We start from the raw sequence: 21,968 nt of genomic DNA on the forward strand, positions 1-21,968 counted from the left end.
AGCTAGTCACTTTACTGTACAAAAAAGTGAAAATACAGTGTCAATGATTATAGAGGAACAGTCAACTTGCTACACTCATAAAAGACCTCCCCTTTAGTTTCTTTTAATAATAATAATAATAAAAATAATTGAAAAGTACAGGGGTGTTTTGGTAACTTGGTGGATACCCTCCCAAGCGCACCTTATAAGTAGTGGATCCATCATTTGATGTAGTGTTGCCGTTTAGACAGTATTCCACTTCCCTCGAAAAGACAAATCCTCCCCCGAGGCTATCCCTTCCTGTCCTTCATCGGACTTTAGCCTAGCACTGCTCTAAGGTACTAACTAGTAGGGCAAGTCCTTTTGTACCGGCACTGTATACTCTGTCATCTCGTCATGCAAAACTCTCCTCAAGGTACGAGTAGAGAAAGTCCCTTTGTACGATTACTGCTTCCTTTAATTCATCTACGAGTCTCTCTGTGCGCGCGTATCTCCTCCTCTCCTTACTGCTTCCTTTAATTCATCTACGAGTCTCCCTGTGCGCGCGTATCTCCTCCTCTCCATTTTCTATATTCAAACAGAAAACACATCTGGCTACTGTAAACGGAGAGGTCTACAATTTTATACTAGCTAGACTATTTAGACAGAAAACTATTAATCGTTTTTCTTGCTTTCTTGACTCTCTTCATGCCAGTTAGTATCGAGCAATGTTCATCAATATCGCTTAACAGAATCTCATATTAATATCTTGGTTTTCTTTTTTTAATATTGTTGAGAAGATTATTGTAGCATGGAGAGAGCAAACACGTCCTTAGCGAGAACCAAATCAGAACAATTGGCTGAGACAGTGGAGGCAGCGTTTAAATCTCCCATGAACAGCGATGGGGCTTCCGAAGGCGGCAGCGGCGGGACACTCTCAGGTAAGTCCAGCAAGAGGCTAACGACTGCAGCCTCACCGGGACGTGCCACTTCGGGTGGTAACAAAAGTACACACATTAGGAAGTCAAGGAGTGCACAGATGAAGTTTGAATTGGATGACGTCAACAGTGGAGCAGCTCTAAGCAGGGCCTCCAGTGCTAGCCTGGGCTTCTCTTTCTCCTTCACTGGCTTCAACATGCCACCTGATGAAATAGCCGACTCCATGCCGTTTAGTGATGATGATATACGTAAGTCTATATACACCTTTTTTTTTAAATGATTCTTCATTGTTTACTAGCATATGGTTGGAGGTGTTATAATTTTGTATGGTTTGTGTGGTCCACTTCAGTATGGGTGGTGGAGGTATGTCCAGTCTTTGTCCTGGCTTGATAATGTCAAAAGGTTTCATGATCTAGCTAGAAAGTAGAACCTTTAGGCATGAAGTACAAGCTACTGGGCTTACTGCATATTAATCTGGTGATCAGAACAACGTGAATGTGAGCGAACTCAAGAAATTGATGACTTGCTTGGTTTTCTGTGTCCACGCATACGCATGCTGCGTTTTCTTTTAACCGAGCACATATTTCTATATCGTATGACGTTATCACTTTCATAATTTGCAAATGGGGTCTCCTAAGTTCGGGTTTTTTTGGGTTGTCCTCTGAAGTAAAAGTAAAACTCATAAAATAGTTATTAAATTACGACGAGTTTCACTTTTTATCTTAAAATGGAGCAATTCATGAGCGAGTAGCTACAAATTTATATGAGAATAGTGCATGGGTGGTACTGAGCTAATCGCAGATAATAATTGGGGTCACAGAGAGTTAGGCAAGACATGCACTTGCCAAGCCTTAAATATGTGGGAGAAATTCAACATGAAAAAGCGGCCAGCTTGTGACGAGGGGGGAGGAAGGTGAGCATGATCATGTTAAACAACCACTTGCAAAAATGGGAAGCTAGTGCGTGAGAAGTGGGTCCCTTGTCTCTTCTCCTGTAAGGGAAAAACCTAGGCCTCCCTCCTTTCAACCTTGGATTAGAGATCTGCAACATAAGCCTAATGATACCCCACTCAGCCTACATAAATATTGATGGGGTATTTTTGGCTCTTATTTTCGTAGTGGTGGTTACTCAGTCTTGCTTCAGTGCGCACTGCATTATTTTTCATGCCCAAGTTACTGGTGTTAATGGAAGGTTGATGTCCAATCTCTTTCTGCTAGCTCATAACCACTTGAGTAGATTCTCTCCCTGTTTTTTTTTTCCCTACAGTATTTTGATCCTTATGAGCTTAATTTCCAATAATAAAAGTGTTAAATTCATCTCTTTTTTTGGTATAAAAATAAGTTATTCATATCAACATTAGGAGATTTAGGGGGTTTTTTCTTGCAAATCTACAGCACTAAAAGTACATGGTGTTTATCCACCTCCTTTTTTTCCCCCTTCCAAGAATAGATATAAATTAAGTCTTCCATATGGGCCCCAGATCTTGGGTCAAGGTTCGTGTTTATTATTATGATTAGCAAATTGGGCCCCAAACTCTATAGACTTTTGCTGACTTGTTGCCTCACGTAACTTTCATCAAGGATATTGATTCCCCTCGTCTTTGCAAAAAATCATGCACCTAGATCATATGTGACTTCAGAAAATGATATCAGCACTTTTACTCTTCTGTCGTAATCCTCTCTCAATGATAAACTCTTGAATGGTTAGGTTTTTGATTTACGTGGGGTGTCCGGCCAGTTTACGTGCACTACAACTAATCCCCACGGTCCACTGAACATCCTGTAAGTCCAGTGAGCAGGTAAGGCACCGCGGGGTGACAGGTGTGCATGGTAAGGTTCGTATGTGATGGGAGGATCGTATGTGACATTGAGGTTACAGAGTTCTCTTTACTGTTGATTGAATTTGTTGGGATCTTTAAATTGTGACCATTGCAACCATATCTTCAGGAATTATTGCAGCCACAAAGTTGTGAAATGATATAACAGAAGCTTCAATCTCTCCGACCAAGTTCAGATATGATTCAATTGGCACGTTAGCCTATACTGATAATTTGGAGAAATATTGGCTAAAATGAGAATTGCTTAAAATGTTCATCACACACTATGTTATTTATCATTCAAGAAGAAAACAACTTCTTCTTTAGCATAAAAAACATCTTGATTCTGTCAATAGTTTACAGTCCTATATCTATGGCTGTTGCAGCGGAGGATCTTGAAGCCGGAATGCGTAAGCAGAAATTTCAAACTGATCCCTCCTTGCCAATTTACCTGAAGGTAACAAAATCTAATTTGCGATGCTGCAGGTTTCCAGTCTTGTTCTTCTTTATTCTCCAAGTAGAGCTAGCATGCACCGGTAGTGTTCAAACTTGCCTTTCCTAATGGTGCCACGGATTGATACCGATACGTTCTATTTGGACAGGCAGGGATGGAGAATTATGATCTAGCAATCAACGCGATCCATAGAATATGGTTAGCATGGTCAGGTTCAGTCTTGTACAGAGTTTCATTCTATATGATATTTTTGTACAAGACTCTCCCTTCTTTCCAACAAAAAATAAAAATGCAGTACAATTTATTAACTTGCCATGAAAACTATTAATGGGGTCTTAAGAGTTCTATTAACCATTTGTAAGAACAGGAACATGCATTTGAGGATAGAAAGCTATCTTCATTTGTTTTCTTGAGTCTACTTAGACTAGTTCCCGAGTCGATCTCAGGCATTGAATAAAAAACAATGCGTATTTGTCAAGGAAAGAAGGGTATGGACATTTTTTTCTTATATTTTGTTAGAAATTATACTTTCTAACTTAGCAATTATCAGATAATCATGTAATGAAGTTTCCACCATTTACCGAATTGAAATTTGTTCTTGTTTGGGAATCTGCAGTTCAGAGATGTTACATACAAGGTGATCATCAAAGGAATGACCTCAACCGAGGAAAAGGATATCTTGAATGGGATCAGTGGTTCGGTGGATCCAGGGGAAGTTTTGGCTCTTATGGGACCTTCAGGAAGTGGAAAAACAACACTTCTGAATCTGCTTGGCGGCAGGTTAAATCAGCCCCCTGTCGGTGGTTCAATAACTTACAATGACAGACCATACTCCAAGTTCTTAAAAAGTAGGTAAGAAACTTAGATATAAGTGCAAGACTGGTTCGGTACTTTCAGCGCTGAATTGACTGGTTGCAATTTATTTTTCATCGCGATGACCAAAAATCAATGAAAAGACGCAAGAACCTGCATTTAGCTAAGTCAGAACTTTTGTTGTACGACTAGAAATTTGAATCATTGCAAATGCTCATCAAAATGACATAAAAAAACATGTGGCAGGATAGGATTCGTGACACAAGACGACATTCTGTTTCCTCACCTTACAGTGAAAGAAACATTGACATATGCAGCCCTCCTTCGATTGCCAAAGACATTGACAAAACAACAGAAGCAAAGACGAGCCATGGACGTCATCTATGAGCTAGGCTTAGAGAGGTAATGAATTCTCATTTCCCTGCCATCATCAATCAAGTTAAAGTTGTAATCATAATTCAAGTCTAGAATGTTAATAATAGAAATAAATTCTGCAGCGTCTGATTGATCTTGCTCATTCTTGAAAGCTAATGTTGGTGTCCCTAGGTGCCAAGACACCGTGATTGGTGGCTCATTTGTGCGTGGAGTGTCAGGTGGGGAGAGGAAAAGAGTTTGCATTGGCAATGAGATTATAATCAACCCTTCAATCTTGTTTCTTGATGAACCAACCTCGGGCTTGGATTCTACGACTGCTTTAAAGACGGTGCAACTGTTACAAGATATGGCAGAGGTATTCTATTTGTGATGCTTCTTATTCAAATTTTTGGCCCTTTCATCAGGAGATAGTGTTGCATTTTTCTGCTACTAACTTGTTTCCATTTAATGGCAGGGTGGGAAAACAGTGGTGACAACTATCCACCAGCCATCTAGTAGACTCTTCCACAAATTTGACAAGTTGATTCTTCTTGGGAAAGGGAGTTTGCTTTATTTTGGAAAATCATCAGCAGCAATGCCGTACTTCTCATCTATAGGTTGCAACCCGCTTATTGCCATGAACCCTGCAGAGTTCTTGCTAGACCTTGCAAATGGCAATGTAAATGATGTTTCTGTCCCATCTGAATTGGAGGATAAAGTGCAAATAGGGAATTCAGATGCAGGAAAAAGAAACGGGAAGCCTTCTCCTGCAGTTGTTCATGAGGTAATGAAGTATACACAGACAGACTTTTGCGTTCTTAACATCAAAAGCTGCTATTTAACTAGGTAATGTTTCTGTCGAAAACAGTACCTCGTGGAGGCCTATGAGACACGAGTTGCGGTAAAAGAGAAGAAGAAACTAATGGTTCCTATACCTCTTGATGAAGAAGTGAAGGCAAAAGTGTCTTCTCTGAAACGACAATGGGGGGCAAGCTGGTGGCAACAATATACCATTTTGTTCCGCAGGGGAATCAAAGAAAGGCGGCACGACTATTTCAGCTGGTTGAGAATCACCCAAGTTCTCTCTACTGCAATTATCCTGGGATTACTGTGGTGGAATTCAGATACTGATAGCCTCAAAGGTCTGCAAGATCAGGTAAATAATGGTCCGGCCAAGGTCAACCCCTGGGCCTTCTCATTTCCATTTCAGGCTCAAAGTTTACTGAAGCACTTCTCTGAAAACCTATCCGAAACCATTGAAAATCAACTGAATTACAAAAAATCAGTCTGGCTCATAATCACAAAAGCACATTTTTTGTTTCCTGAAGCTCCTTTACACAAAAAACATAATTTCACTTGGTAAACTTAAACCTTCTTGGATTACAGGCAGGGCTACTGTTCTTCATTGCTGTTTTCTGGGGATTTTTTCCTGTATTCACAGCAATCTTCACATTTCCCCAAGAAAGAGCGATGTTGAGTAAAGAACGTGCAGCTGACATGTACAGACTAAGTGCATATTTTTTGGCAAGGACTACAAGTGACCTTCCACTTGATCTAATACTACCAGTACTTTTTCTTCTCGTCGTCTACTTCATGGCAGGCTTGCGAATGAGTGCTGCTTCATTTTTCCTAACCATGCTCACTGTTTTTCTCAGCATTGTTGCTGCTCAGGTGAGACTAGCTTGCAATACCAACGAAGAAGGGTGTCAAGAAAAATTAAAATTTAAGTATTTAAGAAAAATTAAAATTTAAGTATTTAATCAAGCATGTCTCCATTGCAGGGACTGGGACTAGCTATTGGGGCTACCCTGATGGACTTAAAGAGGGCCACAACTCTAGCTTCAGTTACTGTGATGACCTTCATGCTGGCTGGAGGGTATTTTGTAAAGGTAAGTTCATCAAAGATCATTTCATACATCTCTCTGTATTGCTCCTCTCCAATGCAATATTTGAGTGAATTTTTTCACAACATTTGAATTTTAGATTCGCACCACATGACACATATTGCTGACATTGATTGACCGATAGAAAAGGACCACTCAATAACCTCTACAATCAATATTGAAGTTTCTGAGCATGTCATCAAGGGTGGAGTTCATTTCTTCACTAATTGATAACTCTCTCCCAGAATTAGTATTGATTCAACTTTTTCTCACCTAAACGCAAACAATGGTCACAAATGGTCTTCGATTTTGCAGAGAGTTCCAGTATTTGTATCTTGGATCCGCTATATGTCTTTCAACTACCACACCTATAAGCTTCTCCTCAACGTTCAATATAAACACATGACACCAGTTTTAAATGGAATGAGAATAGACAGTGGCTTGGCGGAAGTTAGTGCCCTGGTGGCAATGGTTTTTGGCTACCGTCTCTTGGCTTATATTTCCCTGCGGAGAATGAAGCTTTGTGCGCAGTAAGCAATATTATTCAGTGAGCATTATCGACAATTAACTTCCACGATCGACTTCAAAGATCTATTCCATGAAAACTTGGGTTCCACGGATCAGAGAAAGGGATATAAGCTAGTTATCATATTTCAGCTCTATGAAGATTTTTGGATGGCAAAAGCCTCAACGACGATATTTATGCAGTATCTTAGGCATGAAAGTTGATTTTTCCGCGAGGAGAATTCCTAGAAATGCAACACGTTATAAGAAGCTCGCATTCACAAGCTCGTATTTTTTATATTAAAATGGAGTGATGTAATAATAATTGTCAGACATACCTACCCATGAATAATGCATATCTATTGGAATTAGCGACATCTAAAAGTTGGGGAATGAAAAACATGTTAACGCATATGATTTGATAGAACTTTATTTACGTTTTCCTTGGAAAGAAAATTTCCAAGAGCAACCGCTTAAATACATAGAAACCACCAGTGATTGCTAACCAAACACCAAATTGAGAGGGAAAAAAGGTAAACGAAAAAGAAAATCTTGAAGATCCCTCTACAGCTCTGTACCCTTTTGATCCAGCCTAAGGAGTGAGAATCACCCGCAGTTATTCAACTCACAGTTTGTGAAAGGTTAATATATTTTTGGATACCTGGTTCACTAGCTTGGCAATTGCACTTCGCTTCTATCTCTTGCAGATCATTTCCACTAACCTGTGTTCTTCAGGCAAAAATGTCATGTTGCAGGTTCTGTTTTTCTTTTCCCTGTTCTCAAGCCAAGGTCCTTAACCAACCAAGAAGCCGGAGGAGAGCAGCATCCATTACAGGGGACCTTTTCTCAATGCCTACGATAAGATTATGGGGGGCGGGGTGGTAAAAAGAAAAAAACTAGTCATTTAAAGGGAGTAGGAAGCTCATCAAAGTTGACATACAATTTACTTTTCTTGTACTTGCACCGAAATGTAGGATAATTTTTTAAATAGATCTCGATCAGGAAAAAGAAAAACACCTTGAAGGTTTAACAGGGTTGACATTCATTATTTCATCAATGGAGAAAATACATATCTATAATTTCTACCACGACTTGATCATGCTTTCACAAATGTTCAGCAGAACTACTGAAGCCAATATCAAACACATTGAGAATGAGAAATGTTTCCTAGCTTACCAATATCAGCAGCTACTCGATGAGCACACATTACTCCTGAAAAAGCTACAGCTATAACACCCTGTCCTGGAAAGCAGCTATCGCCAACACAGTAAAGACCATCTACAGCCTGCAAGTTTCATCATGTCATGACCCAACTGATTTTCTCCCATGAACTACTTATGTCAATGGATCAGTTCGATCCAAAACTTGAGATAAATCATGTAATCTGAAAAAAGATAAGTGGTTGTTAATGGAGTTTGGCAGGCTTGAGAGGAGTGGGGTATTGACATTTCATCAAGTGTTGATGACACTTCACTTTTGTAGGGAGAGGACCAGAGAGGTAAAAAAAGAAAGTGAAGCACCATTGATAAAGGGCAGAGGCAAATAGCCTGAGTATTTGTTGCTTAAATGATTTCAATAACTACAATTACTGTGATGTTCATGAGAGGTAATGATTGGACTTACTGTTGTATTAAATGGCATTCCCAATAAACCTTTAGGAGTACTGCGTGGCATTGGTCCATAAGTACCCTTGTCACGAGCCAAGTACCGCCTGTGTGTCTTGGGTGAACCTACCTGCCATGATTGCATGTATTTTTTAAGCCAAATCAAATTTGAAAGACAAGAGTCGATAATAAACATAGTATTCCATTCACTGAAACTTGGAATGCAAGAAATTTGAATGAGCTCCTACCAAACAAGGCATGCAGTTAATAAAGTACACAATGGATAGTGGGAAGGACTTCTTCAAATTAGAGAAATTCGTGAATTTAAAGCCTCTCTAAGGATCCAACCACTTGAGGTTGGTTAATGAATTTGTGTGATTCAGGCTTAAATCCATAAGTTGTGATCATTTCCTTCTCATATGCCATCACCTGAACAATCTCTTCACATTCTTCAATGAATATGTACTTTTATGATAATGTGATATATACCTCCATGAAAGTAATTGATGATCTAAGCCCCGGAAAAAGTTTCTTCTCCAATCTGCTTATAATCTCATTAGCCACAACCTTCTTCTTGGCCTCGTAGTCCTCTGTCGAGAGTCCCTAAACATTTAAGTCCAGCTATTAGGAATTTAGCTGACAGAGGGGGGGAAGGGATAGAAATAAGACATTAAGTATAGCTATTCACTTAAAAGTTACAGTAGTGAACTTGCCTCCCAGTCTTCAATGGAAGATGTTGTAAATATGTGAAGTATATGACGGCCTTCGGGAGCCAATGATGAATCAAGAACAGTTGGAATGCTTAGGAATATGCTTCCATAAGGCTCCTCTAATCTTGTCCAGTCATCCTAAGAAAAAACAAAAGAATTAAAGTTAAATGTGTCACGCTCACAATTCCAGATATATGGTCTCAGTTTGTGAGCAAATGAATACCTCAAGAACAAAGTGGTGGCAATCTGTATCTGGTGGTAGAACCTCGGCTTTAACACCCATGTGAATGGAAAGAAAAGATGGAGCCTTGACATAAACTTTTTGAAAATTTTCTTCCTCTTTTGGAAGGGTTTCTCCTTTCAACAACTTCCCTGCAACATATTAATTACTTCATGATAACTGAAAAAGCCCAGTGCTAGAGCAGCAAAAGGTTATTGTCAAATCAAATAAATTAGAATGTCGGAATCTGCCAAAACTAACCAAAGGTATCCCATCTAGTAGCATTTGATATTATGGTTTTGGCAAAGAACTCCCTTCCATCTGAAAGCCTCACTCCTACCTGCCAAATTCAAGTGAAACTAAAATAGATAACAATATTATCATCTTCCTTTTTTTTTATTTCATTTTGCATTTATAAAACCAAGGATTCAACTCTAGCCCCATTTATCCACTATTTAAAACTCACAGCCTTTCCATGCTCAAGAATGATGTTGGTCACGTTTGCCCTGTAAAGAATTTCACTGCCTTGATCAATCAGACCTTTTGACAAGGACTTTGCAATTCCACCAACCCCACCAACAGGATAGTTGATCCCTCCAAAATGCCTATCACATAGAACCTGGTGCCAATAAAAAAAGATTAGAATATACATATTGGAGAGGTCCAAAGTTATTTAAACTGCTCACCATGCCCGCATTGATCATTGGGGTCTGCAAAGCATTGACTGTGCTCACTATGAAACACTGCAGAGAAACAACAGATAAAACTTCTTTATGAGAATGCAGGACCCTCTTTCAATACCCAAAAGACCATAAAATATACAGAATTTATCAAAGAATTGAATTCGAATTATTTCACCTCTGCATCAATGAAAGACAACAACTCAGGATCCTTTATGTACTTCTGAGCGATGCCCCCAGCATTTTGGGGCAGATAATAAGCTGCAGAGAATAGAAGCACCTCATTAGGGAAGCTTAAAAGAAAGGAACAATTATTTTTTTGGTTTAATTTAGTGACTAGCATGGAAAAAAAATTCATGATAGGGAAATGAAAAGAAAAAAATAAATAAAAAATAAAGATTCAAGGACCAAAAGAGATGTGACTTACAATATTGACTATCCAAAGCTCCAACCTCAGAACTAAAATAGAAGATCATGATAAACATTTGTAATTTTTTTTTTTTGTGTGTGTGAGAGAGAGAGAGAGAATTAGAACATTTTCTTGACCATCCAAACCAATATGATATCAAGGAATGCTCCAAAATATTTTGGGGCCAGCACATTGTCTTTTAAGCAGTCAACCTGGAAGCGATGAGCACAGCTGCAATTGTCTAATAATTGAGAGTTTTTCCAAGATCCATGCTCGACAGTATTTTTTTTTCTAATCTATTGCAGCAATAGCCTTGAACATCAATACAAGATTTGTTAATTAGAAATTTCATGGAACTTAAAAGTTGCAGTTCCACCTTGTTTTCTACCAACAATAATTTTACAATTACATTAATGCCCAGGTACATTATCTGCTACAGTTTTCCTTGCTCAAATGATGGCAAAATAGATGTCCTGATTGTGATTGGGGCAGTAAACAGTATCTACACCCTGTATGCATCTTGCTATTGATTCTGATTTTATAAAAACTTGTTGGAGATGTAACAAGATCCATTCAAATAAATTAGTAAATTTGAGAGGAAAGGATAGAAAAATACCTAGTGTCAAGCATTCAAGAGGCTTCTGAAAGAATTGTCCAAGCAGGTAGATTGGCTCCTCGAGAGACTTCAGTTCCAAAGAGTTCAAGGCATTGAATATCTACCCGACAAAATAAATGCTACGGTAAGTGATGATCAACAAGTAGACACAAAATACTGATAGGAAGTTGCATTCACCACAATTTATGTACCTTCCAGCATTCACCATAGAATTTAAGAATCCCTTCCTTTTCATGGGGAAACTTAGCAGTAAGTTCTGAGATGAAGTCGCAGTACTCTTTGGGAACTTTAACAGAAAGGTTATTAGGTAGATGAAAATGGACAGTAGTGGGGTCAGGAATCACCTTCATTTCACAACCAACTGCTGCCAATGCTCGTGTTATCAAATTTAGGTTGCCCTGCCCAAATTTTAGGCACATATCAACGCTGAACACTTGGTGATTCACCAAAGCATGCAGTGGATAAAAGTTCAGCAGAGATAGCTTAGTTACATAACAAGAGCAAATAACCAATAAAATGCTTACAGTGAGGAGTCCTACAAGCATTGAGGTTAAAATCCTTACTGAAGTCTGGTAAACTTACACTTCTATTAGTTTAGTGGAAATTCTCTTTATGCATGACCCTATTTCACTAGGTTACTTACTTTCTGCAAATATCCATCCAAACACTAATAGAATCTTCAAAATCATGCCAAAAATGCATTACAACCTTATTCCAACTCAATCAACAAAATCAAGTCCTTAATAAACAAATAAATCACAACGCAAATAACAACAATAAAGCAATATGGAAGAACAATAACAACTGACCTTGTCACTGAAACCAAACATAACAGAAGAGCCAACATCAAAAGTATATCCATCCCTCTCATAATACCCAGAACTCCCACCGGGAATCACGTACTTCTCCAAGACCAAAACTTTAGCTCCCTTCACTGCCAACTGTGTAGCCGCAACCAACCCACCAATACCAGACCCAATAACAATTACATCGTAATCACTCCTCTCTCTGCTCACTCCTCTATTTCCTTCAAAATCCACAGTCAACAAGGCCTTTGACCTCAAAATAAATTCCTCATTTAACTTTACTTCACCAAGATTGTCAATTTTGCTTTTTATGTTTCTGGGCACAATATAACCACTGAAAACTGAGGTTTGGGCAGGTTCTACAGACAAAATCCTATGTTTTTGGCTTCTGGGTCTGAACCTCCCTAACTGGACAGTATTGAACTGACCAGAAAATAGGGAATTCTTGAACCCTAGACTCATGTTACTAAATAGCTCTTAACTAAAACTAAAACTCAATGTTCTGTGGGCATCCAAAGAACATTTTGGACAGATATTTTCTTGTTTAGATTTATAGGTCTTGAAGAAAAAATAGCTGTGAGTCAGTTGTTTTGATATATAGTGCTTTGATTCCATTGGCCGTTTGGTTTTTGTCGAGTAGTGATGGTTGCCGCCTGCCTGACTGTTAGAATACATTAAAGTGTTTTTTTCCACGTTAACACTAAATTATCTTCCAAACTATTATGATTAGAAAAATACTTCGAAACACTGGTAGTGGATATATATTACATGCGTGTTCTATCATGTAATATATCCACGACTAGTATTTTAATACACCGTGCATGTAATATATTCACGATTTATAATATTACTAGTTATTTATTTATCTTAACTCTCTCAACAACTGTTAAAAAATACAATTTCAAAGATAATAAAATTATAAAGCAGCAGCTCAAGCTTAGCCACAAAGTTTTTCATCACAACAAATTCAAAACAGTCATTTAAAAGAATTCATCTGATTTCATAGCAAGTAATTTCATATTCAAGTAAACTTAATCGGAATATCAAAACAATTTATTATAATAAATAATATTAATTCAATTACAAATTAAACTACATAATTACATTTAACAAATTAATCTGTCAATGGGTATACATCATTAGAACCACGAACATGATGTTATTGTGCATGATGAATGACTTTTATCTTTTTCTATTGTATTGTCCGAATATTAAGTCTTCTCAGTCTCATCAAGTGAAAAATAGCATGATGAGAACCAAATATTAAAAATATCCAGCACAACATCTTCAGTAGTTGTTTCGTGTTTTTGCTTTTTTCAACCGTATAGTGGATTTCTGACTCTGGATTTATAGTGGTATTTGTATAGAACATGGAGTTCTATAATCCTTAAAACCATAATTTCTTAAGCTATAACAGTAAAGTGAAAATGCGATTAATTTTGTAATTAAATATGTCCAATAAAGGAAAAGGCAAGGAGAGAATATTTGGCAAACAGTACCTAACGAAGCATATGCTTATCTCTTCTCCCAGATTGCAAATGTAAGACCTGTGTTATTCCTTCTTCCTAATTTTACCTTGCGTTTTCTTCGACCACACGAACAAGATCACCAGCAAGCTCCACCATGCGTCCATCTCTTTTTTTAACAAGTGTCCACAAAACAGTTCTTAAAGAACTTTTTTGTCTGATCTAATTTTTTTTTTTAACTCTCTCAGTCCAGTCTCTCCTTCTCTTTCTCTATCAGTCCATTATTTTCTAGGATTATCACAAAAGAAGCGCCAACGAATTTGGATCCAAAACTCTACTCTTCATCTTTATAATTATCACATCATCACCAACACGGAATATTAAGAAAAGGGTACAAATCTATAATCTTTTCATTCCATTTGTTTTAGGTTTCTTTGGTTGTCCAGTTCCATAATAATAATCACTGCAGTTCTGTATCAGTGGCGATTGTCATTTCCAAAAGCTCTTATCTTTTCATTTATTCTTTTATGCTGCTTTTAGATTATGCAGATTCTTTTTCTGGGTTCATTTTATTTTTTTTCGTGTATCTTGCTTGGATTGGTTGCTTAGGTACTGTGCTGACGGAAAAAAAATAAAGAGGTGAAGTAACGGAAGATGGGATCTTTATTTTCAGCTTTTTACTGATGTGGGATTTTTATAGGAAATTGATTTTTATTTCTTTCAGTTATATTAGGACCTTTGGTAATGGAAATGTTTTGAGTTGCTTGTTCTTTTGATTGATTAGTAATTCATGGTCTCTGATTTTCTGCTATTTTTTTCATTTGATGAGTGTCTCATGCTTTTGAATCCAGTTAATGGGTTCTCTGGCTTTTCTTTATTTTAATCATTTAGTCTTTTGGGGGGATTTACCAGTTCTGTTTTACAATATCTTCTTCTTCTCTTTATTTTTTCATTTATAATATCATATATCCAGTCTAACATTAAAATTACAGCTACAAAAAAAACTTTACTAATTGCTTTGTTAGTGCCTGTGCATATCTTATGGATAGGGGAAATTATTAAACTTTTCAATTCTTACAGTACCTTCAATATCCAATATTAGTGATTCATCTTATAAGTGATGACTTCTGCATAATTGCTGCATAATTGCCAAATTAATATTTTTTTTCTTGGATATAATACCCTAGGCTTGAATTGATAGTGAAGCATGTCATTGATGCTTGTTTCTATAGTTAAATCGAGCCTTTTTGGTACAGGGTTAAAGTTTGGGATAGAGAAGCGATGGATAGGCTCAAGGCTCCTGCTCGCCTCATGATAGTTTCGGATCTTGATCACACAATGGTTGGTCTCGTAATTGTTTGGTTTCTGCTTGTTTCATTGTATATTCTTGTGGCCGCTGTAATTTTATTGGACAATATACTCTTGTTGCAGGTTGATCATCATGATCCCGAGAACATGTCTCTTCTTAGGTTCAATGCCTTATGGGAGGCCTGTTATCGTAATGATTCTCTGCTAGTTTTCTCCACTGGAAGATCACCGACGCTTTACAAGCAGTTGAGAAAAGAGAAACCCATGTTAACACCTGATATAACCATAATGTCTGTGGGAACTGAGATCACGTATGGCACCTCCATGGTGCCTGATGATGGTTGGGTTGAAGTTTTGAATCAGAAATGGGACAGGAACCTAGTCACTGAGGAAACAAGCAAGTTCCCTGAACTTACTCTTCAGGTATGTTAAACACTTATGGGATTTGGTTCTCTGATTGTGCATATTGCTTTGAAAATGAGCATATAGTTTTGTACATTGAAGAAAACAGTTCGGCAACTTGAAATCTCTAAATAAATGACATATATGGGGTAATGCAGTCAGAAACAGAGCAACGGCCTCACAAGGTCAGCTTTTATGTTGATAAAGCCAATGCTCAGAATGTGACGAAGGCGCTATCAGAGATATTTGCAAAACGTGGGGTTAGTTTCTAGTTTTGGGATCCTTGCCCCCTCATTTTGTGTTCTTTTTAGTACAGGTGCTACAGTGTCTAAATTTTCCAATCTCTTCTCTTCTTCTTCTTCTTCTTCTCTCTCTCTCTCTCTCTCATCTTTCTTTTTTACTTCTTGTTTTTTTTTTTTCGTTTTTTTTTTCTAGTTGGATGTCAAGATAATTTATAGTGGTGGAATGGACCTGGATATACTACCCCAAGGTGCTGGCAAAGGGCAAGCTCTTGCGTATTTACATAAGAAGTTTAAAACTGAAGGAAAACTACCTGTCAATACTCTTGTTTGTGGTGATTCTGGAAATGATGCCGAGCTGTTCAGCATTCCAGATGTACATGGAGTGATGGTGGGTATTTAAGTTCTGCCATATCACTTCATTGGGAAATTGAGGTTGCTCACATGGGTCATTTTTTCTGTTAACTATTCATTCATTGATTTATCTGTCTAGGTTAGTAATGCACAAGAAGAGTTGTTGCAGTGGCATGCTGAAAATGCTAAAGGCAATCCTAAAATAATTCATGCAACCAAGCCGTGTGCAGCTGGGATCATACAAGCTATTGGTCATTTTAACCTTGGTCCCAATACTTCTCCAAGAGATATAACCAACCTTTCAGACTTTGAGTCGGAAAACATCAGTGCCAGTAGTGAAATAGTGAAATTTTTCATGTTCTATGAAAGATGGAGGCGTGCAGAGATCGAAAACTCTGAGCTATATTTGGCAAGCTTGAAAGCTGATTGTGTATGTTTCTATCCTCTTTTCTTTTGACTCAATGTGTTGCTCTAGAAAAGTTTGTGGACTTTTATTTCTTTCCTTTTCATTGTGATGCATTTTAACCTTTAAGGATTAGGTTTATACTAACTACTATGCAAGAAATAAACATGGCTTGTGTCTGCTTTTCTTTCACGGTATAAACAATACACTAGATTCATCTGGATTTCATATTCTTTTGAGGCTCATAATATTCCAGCTAAGCATTAAATTATCCAGTCATGGTTGTTTGGTTCAGTTCTTTTGCTTTTCTTTCAGGAGGATAAATATATTGCTAATATCGTTAAACAGTTATAAATGAAAGTCTGACCTGTTGTGCTTAACCGTGTAAGCTTTTGATACTTGTTCTCCATATGAATAACCTTGTGGCTGATGAACAGAAAAGCAAGCTTGAGACTGTTCAGTTTTTTGTCCCTTTCTGCCATAAAATCTGAAGGCTTGAATTTGTCTGTTTTGTTTTAAGAATGAATTTATTTAAAGAACTGGACAAGGTTCTCCTGGACAAAACTAACCCACCCACTTGCCTCTGCAGTCAAGGTCTGGGGGCGGATTTATTTTAAAATACATAGAGCAAGCATTATCAAGCATACTTAGATAAATTAATATCCACCATCATCTAATTTGCTGGTGTCCATGAATGCACTCATCGATTTTTTATTATATACATATGTTTTGCTTTTCCAGATTCCCTTTCTTCAGTTAGCCTGATATAATTTTTTCCTTTTTTTGACAGTATTCATCTGGTATTCTTATCCACCCATCTGGTGCTGAGCTTTCTCTTTGTGATGCTATAAATGGAATGAGGAGCTACTATGGTGACAGACAGGGCCAAAAATTTCGAGTTTGGGTAGATCGGGTACTATCCATACAGACTGGTTTGGACACGTGGCTAGTAAAGTTCAATAAGTGGGAATTATCAGGTAAGACCTCCGAATGATAATGATTGCATTATCAATAATGCTGATGATAAAATGCCCCTGCTTTCCCATGCATTTTATGATATATTTCTGCACCAGTTTAGACTGCTGGATGCTGGTACACTTTCCTCTTTTCTTTGATGCCATCCATGTAATTTCTTCTGATTTGTCAATGCAAGGTTTTTTAAGTTTATAACGTATACTTCTTCAGCTGTAGTTAGTTTGCGGGATGTTCTTGAATTAATCAGGGATCTCTTTTCTACTGGATTCTGGTTTTTCTTTGGAGTCATACAAATGCCTTCACATGGGTAGCTGTAAAAAGGTGGAAGAGCCTTTAGAACCTGACCTGCTTAGGAGAGGGACAAACAGATCTACAACTACTGATATTCTATTTCGTACTTGGGGGTTAGAATCCTATAGGTGCTTTATTCGGCAAAAGCCATGGTCAGATTGAGCATACCATCTGCTGGACAAAACAATTAATCATATCTTCTATGGACAATAATAAAACTGTTTTACTTTCTCTCTATGATTAATGGTTCTACGGTTTCCTTATTTGTCTGAGTTTCTATGAGAGCTTTCACCCAGATTTTTCAACTTTTCCTTGAAATAGCCTGTCTGACACCCGGACAGGATAAAAGGTGGTTGCTAGCACCCCATAGTAATGGAAAATCGCTTAAAACATAGACTAGCACAACCTCTGAAATACACCTGTAGAATCCTTAGTAACTTATTGGTATAGTATCTGCTGCCATGCCTTCAATGCACTTGACTGGGTTTTTGAGTTGGTGTTGGAAAATTTGCACTGGCAATCGGGTTCAGGTTTGCAGACAATTAATTTCTTGTAGCTATGCTTTTATTTGTAGAATTTTTGTAATTCTTTAGTGGCGTAGATTACTTGCATGCCCATTTTAATTTATTCCATGCCAAGTAAAATCTTTGATAACAGGGATCTCTTAATCAATTAATGGAGCTGTATGTGCTATTTTTTCATTTCTCCTAAATTATCTGTCTATTCTTGCAGGCGATGAGCAGCAAGGTTGTGTGACCACTTGTATAATAAATATAAAGGTAAACCTTGAGATCGATCAATGAGTTTCTGCTAAAACAAGAATTCTCCCCTCACATGATCTGCTTCCTCGTTGTGTTTTAGAAGGATGGTGTTTCTGGGGCAACTTACATGCATGTGCATGAAACTTGGCTGGAAGGATCAGGAGCTAAAGATCAATCAACCTGGCTGTTCTAGATTGTGTTTACAGCTCAAAGCTCAGATGCAGACAGCTCATAACCGTCTTCGAACACAATAAAAATAATCAAATGATGATTTTCAGCTTTTTGTAATTTCATCATTGTTGTATGAACACCAACTACATGGTGATCGGCTATTTCATGATAAATGAATATGATTAATATCCTCGCTGTTTTTCTTCCATCAAACTTTTTATTCCCAGTATTATTAATCTAGGTGGGTATGTTGGAGATTAATAACATGTATGATCCTGCTGCCCCCCATTATTAATCCTATAGGAGATTAATAACATTGTATCTTCCATCAAACTTGTTGCTTCGATGATCATGCGCGCACAAAATTCCTGCGCTGCAATGGCTGCTGCCACCAGGGTCACCATGACCATTGTGCAACAAGTACGAGAGAAATGGCCTCGCGAACATGTCATCGTTAGGGGTTCTTGGGCCTAGTTTGCAGGGACCCAATCTGAAAGACCAGCCCATTGTGCAATCAAAGCAATTCCAAAGAATGAATTAAGAAAAAAATAAACTACAAAAAAGGGCCCAACCGGGTTCGAACCGGTGACCTCTTGATCTGCAGTCAAATGCTCTACCACTGAGCTATGGACCCCTGATGTTTGGAAACTCACATATATAAAATCATATTGGTTAAATACAAACCCCCCATTAAATAATATAGTATAAAAATTGAAAAGAATCGTCTTCATAAATTTTTGTTTCGTTTTGTTTTCCAGCCAATCTTTATCAAGATTAAGTTTATCTCGGGGTTTTCGTCTTAAAAATCTAAAACAAAGAATGCTTTGGCCGTGATACAACATATTTGGCATATTTAAGCATAGTTTATTTTTATATTTTAAAAATATTTTTAAAAAATTTGAATATTTTTTATTTTTTTACATTAAATTAATGTTTTTTATGTTTTTAAATCATTTAGATACATTTATTTTAAAAATAATTTTTTTAAAATAAAAAAAATATTTTAATATATTTCTAAGTGAAAATTATTTTGAAAAGCAACCATAACTACTCTCTAAAACAGATCTTAAAACTGGTGTTTGGAATATTTAGCCAATTAATTGGTTAAAATTTAAATTTTTTTATTAAATTTTTTATAAAATTATAATTAATATATCATAAAGTATATATAAAAAAGAAAATTATACTATAATTTACATCCCTTATTTCAATAATCAAATTGACTATAAATATCAAGTGATTATCTTAACAACAAAATAGCACACAAATACTTTAAAATTAACTTCCAAACTTAATTTTACTTTAAGTTTTTAATTAATTCAATTAAACTAATTAAAATTTTAATTAAGCTTTTAAGTTTAATGGATTTTTCTAATTTTATCAAATTATCTTTTAAACATAACTTTTTTCAATTAAATCCTTAAATAAGTTAAATAAACCTATTAGAAATTTAATTAAGCCCTTAAAATTAATTAATTATTTTAATTTTGGTTAAATTGATTTTTAAATTATGCTTGAATTAAGTTATTTTTCAACTTATCCTGTCAACAATATTCAAATCTGACTATACTTTTAAAATTTTAACTTGTTGTAGCTCAAAAACTCCTTTATTCATGTCTCAAAGATATTTTAAAATTTTAAATTTTAAATTTTATTATTATTTTTAAGCAAAATATAAAAGAATTTTAGGAATCTAAAATTAAATTATGACCAATTCTTTAACACAAACTTCTTAGTAAATAAAGAACAGCATTCTTTCAGCATGAATATGTCTTATAGAATCTGTATTAATCCTTCACTATTCAATATTGTTTACAAGATCAACCTATGATACAATAGCATATAGTCTTATGTTCAACACTTTATTTATAAGGTTCTTAATCTTATTAATATTGTCTTGAGCAATTATTTATCTCTTAAGGTTCCATTCCTGAGTTTTATTTTTGTAATTATTGATTTGATATCTAGTCTTATTATAAATAAAACATTTGTCATTAAATTTCATGGTAATGTCTTTTCCCTTCTTATTAAGCCTTTTATTTTAGTTTTTATTATTGGTCTTTTTTGTTTGTTCAATAATATTTGTTTTATAAACCCTTTCCTTTCAAACAATTTATTTTTCTTGTTTATTATTAATCTTAGAATGATTCTTTAACTCTCATCATCTTTCACTTATGCTTTTAAGATACTTCTTGAAATCTATTAAAAATGATGATGATGATAATTTTTTAATAATAGAAATCACTTGAAACAATTCACTCAAAATCATCACTTCAACACGAATGTTGTGTAAAATAAATAAAATTCTTAAAATTTGCTTATCATAGTCTGTGAATTAATTAACATGAAGTCAAGAAATTTGATGATTATGAACTTTTTCATGTTGACATCTTTATTCTTATACTTTTAATAGTGACTTTCTATAATGCCTTTATATTCTTAATTAAGTTATAAAAATTATATGGTGTTGTTCAAACCATTTAAAATATAGTTTTTGTACATAAAATAGTTGTGCATCCATCCATTCACAACTACCACAATAATATTATTAGACAAAAACTTTGTCAAGTTCAAAGTAATTAGATAAAATAACATTTTTTATTATCATCTCTTAATGTTCAAACCAATGGAGTTTTTAGGTTTCTTACTCTGCACTGCAAAAAATAATGGTGGAATCGTCTTTATCAAAGTAGTACTTTCTTAAATATTAGTTGTATCAACCATATCCTAAGTAGAAGACATAATAATATAATATATAAAAATTTAACTTACAACATGCAAATAAAATAACAAAAATGAAATTTATTATATAAAAATTATGAAATAAGAAACCACAAAAATTAAACTAAGCAATTAATAAATAAGATCCAAAGTAATTTTAAGTTTTAAAATTATTGGTAGGTTATTAATTTACGTGATATATAATTTAAATACTTTAAATTGAACTGAACTTGCATGTAACACACTAAATTGAACTAAACAATTATAATTTAATACCAATAATTACTACTATAATTATCTAAAATAACATGTATAGTTTTTTTAAATCAATATCAAGTTGATTAATATGTGTAAAATATCTTATTTTTTAATGGTTGAATGAAAATTAATAGTAAAAAAATTATATGGACCTCCATCAAGATGCACCTTCAGTAAATATACTTAATTAAAAACTATTGGTAGAAATATAATAGAGCACAAAAATTAAAAGACTTTCTCATAGATAAAATTAGAGAATGCATCTTCGTCCTTTAAGGAACTTCATTATTATCCTTAATAATAAAGCAATCATATTGAAACTAGAAAGTTTCTTTAGTAATATTTGGTTATTATTTTAAAATAAAAGATATGGAGATAATGAAAAGATAATATGTATGTTTTTCTTGTTTTGAAAGTAAAAAATCTCATTATAAAACTGTTTTAGAGATAAATTTATTTTATATTTTTATCTATTTAATTAAATATATTTATATCTTTACTGTTTTTATTTTTTTCTATCCCAAAACAGTAAACAAATGTTACCTTGTCAAATTTGTATATACAATATATAACATAGACTTGAAATAGCGTTTTCTCTTTATAAAAATCAAAGCATAAAAATCAAAACATCTCCAGTAACAAAAGCTATTTAGAAAAGGGAAATTGTTGGTATAGCTTTTTAAATAATATAAATATGACTCTCTTTTTTGTATATGAAAAAAAAAACATTTTAACAACCTATTTATATTTTCATATATTTAATATTAATATTTGTGGATTTTTTTAGAAAAAAAACATTGAGAAAAGTTGCAGGGATGAAAGAAATTTTTTTAAAATAATCTATTCTAATATT

The 21,968-nt window shown here is 35.3% G+C and overlaps 3 protein-coding genes, 1 long non-coding RNA gene and 1 other non-coding gene across 9 annotated transcripts; 2 read left to right on the forward strand and 3 right to left on the reverse strand.

Moving 5' to 3' along the window:
- Positions 1 to 196: 196 nt before the first annotated feature.
- LOC105141577 (ABC transporter G family member 22-like) lies at positions 197 to 7,133 on the forward strand. Of its 3 annotated transcripts, none has more exons than XM_011048831.1 (11): positions 197 to 394; positions 759 to 1,145; positions 3,100 to 3,170; positions 3,784 to 4,019; positions 4,227 to 4,382; positions 4,527 to 4,710; positions 4,810 to 5,118; positions 5,203 to 5,490; positions 5,721 to 6,005; positions 6,116 to 6,223; positions 6,533 to 7,133. In XM_011048831.1, the coding sequence occupies exons 1-11, from the start codon at positions 376 to 378 to the stop codon at positions 6,749 to 6,751; spliced, it is 2,262 nt and encodes a 753-aa protein (XP_011047133.1). In that variant the 5' UTR covers positions 197 to 375; the 3' UTR covers positions 6,752 to 7,133. The 3 variants fall into 3 exon arrangements, with proteins under 3 accessions (XP_011047133.1, XP_011047134.1, XP_011047135.1); XM_011048832.1 differs by having other exon boundaries at positions 762 to 1,145; XM_011048833.1 differs by lacking the exon at positions 6,533 to 7,133 and adding an exon at positions 6,318 to 6,405.
- Positions 2,157 to 3,093, reverse strand: LOC105141576 (uncharacterized). The gene is made up of 2 exons (XR_845421.1): positions 2,740 to 3,093; positions 2,157 to 2,604 (listed from the first exon to the last, which is right to left on the reverse strand). It is a non-coding gene; the product is annotated as an uncharacterized LOC105141576 (long non-coding RNA).
- Positions 7,124 to 12,358, reverse strand: LOC105141575 (prolycopene isomerase, chloroplastic-like). Its single transcript, XM_011048830.1, has 13 exons — positions 11,770 to 12,358; positions 11,152 to 11,358; positions 10,961 to 11,060; positions 10,114 to 10,196; positions 9,942 to 9,998; positions 9,722 to 9,874; positions 9,517 to 9,595; positions 9,259 to 9,407; positions 9,039 to 9,173; positions 8,815 to 8,928; positions 8,345 to 8,455; positions 7,898 to 8,006; positions 7,124 to 7,574 (listed from the first exon to the last, which is right to left on the reverse strand). The coding sequence occupies exons 1-13, from the start codon at positions 12,226 to 12,228 to the stop codon at positions 7,501 to 7,503; spliced, it is 1,830 nt and encodes a 609-aa protein (XP_011047132.1). The 5' UTR covers positions 12,229 to 12,358; the 3' UTR covers positions 7,124 to 7,500.
- Positions 12,359 to 13,248: 890 nt separating this feature from the next.
- On the forward strand, positions 13,249 to 18,328 carry LOC105141578 (sucrose-phosphatase 1-like). 3 transcript variants are annotated; one of them, XM_011048836.1, is made up of 9 exons: positions 13,249 to 13,623; positions 14,489 to 14,573; positions 14,664 to 14,963; positions 15,101 to 15,202; positions 15,378 to 15,572; positions 15,675 to 15,965; positions 16,729 to 16,915; positions 17,937 to 17,983; positions 18,066 to 18,328. In XM_011048836.1, the coding sequence occupies exons 2-9, from the start codon at positions 14,514 to 14,516 to the stop codon at positions 18,156 to 18,158; spliced, it is 1,275 nt and encodes a 424-aa protein (XP_011047138.1). In that variant the 5' UTR covers positions 13,249 to 13,623; positions 14,489 to 14,513; the 3' UTR covers positions 18,159 to 18,328. The 3 variants fall into 3 exon arrangements, with proteins under 3 accessions (XP_011047138.1, XP_011047136.1, XP_011047137.1); XM_011048834.1 differs by having other exon boundaries at positions 13,287 to 13,306; XM_011048835.1 differs by having other exon boundaries at positions 13,287 to 13,306; positions 18,069 to 18,328.
- A 370-nt stretch (positions 18,329 to 18,698) lies between these two features.
- On the reverse strand, positions 18,699 to 18,770 carry TRNAC-GCA (transfer RNA cysteine (anticodon GCA)). The gene has a single exon. It is a non-coding gene; the product is annotated as a tRNA-Cys (tRNA).
- Positions 18,771 to 21,968: the final 3,198 nt, after the last annotated feature.

This window comes from Populus euphratica, unplaced genomic scaffold, assembly GCF_000495115.2.
Source record: "Populus euphratica unplaced genomic scaffold, PopEup_1.0 scaffold124.1, whole genome shotgun sequence".
NCBI lineage: Eukaryota > Viridiplantae > Streptophyta > Magnoliopsida > Malpighiales > Salicaceae > Populus > Populus euphratica.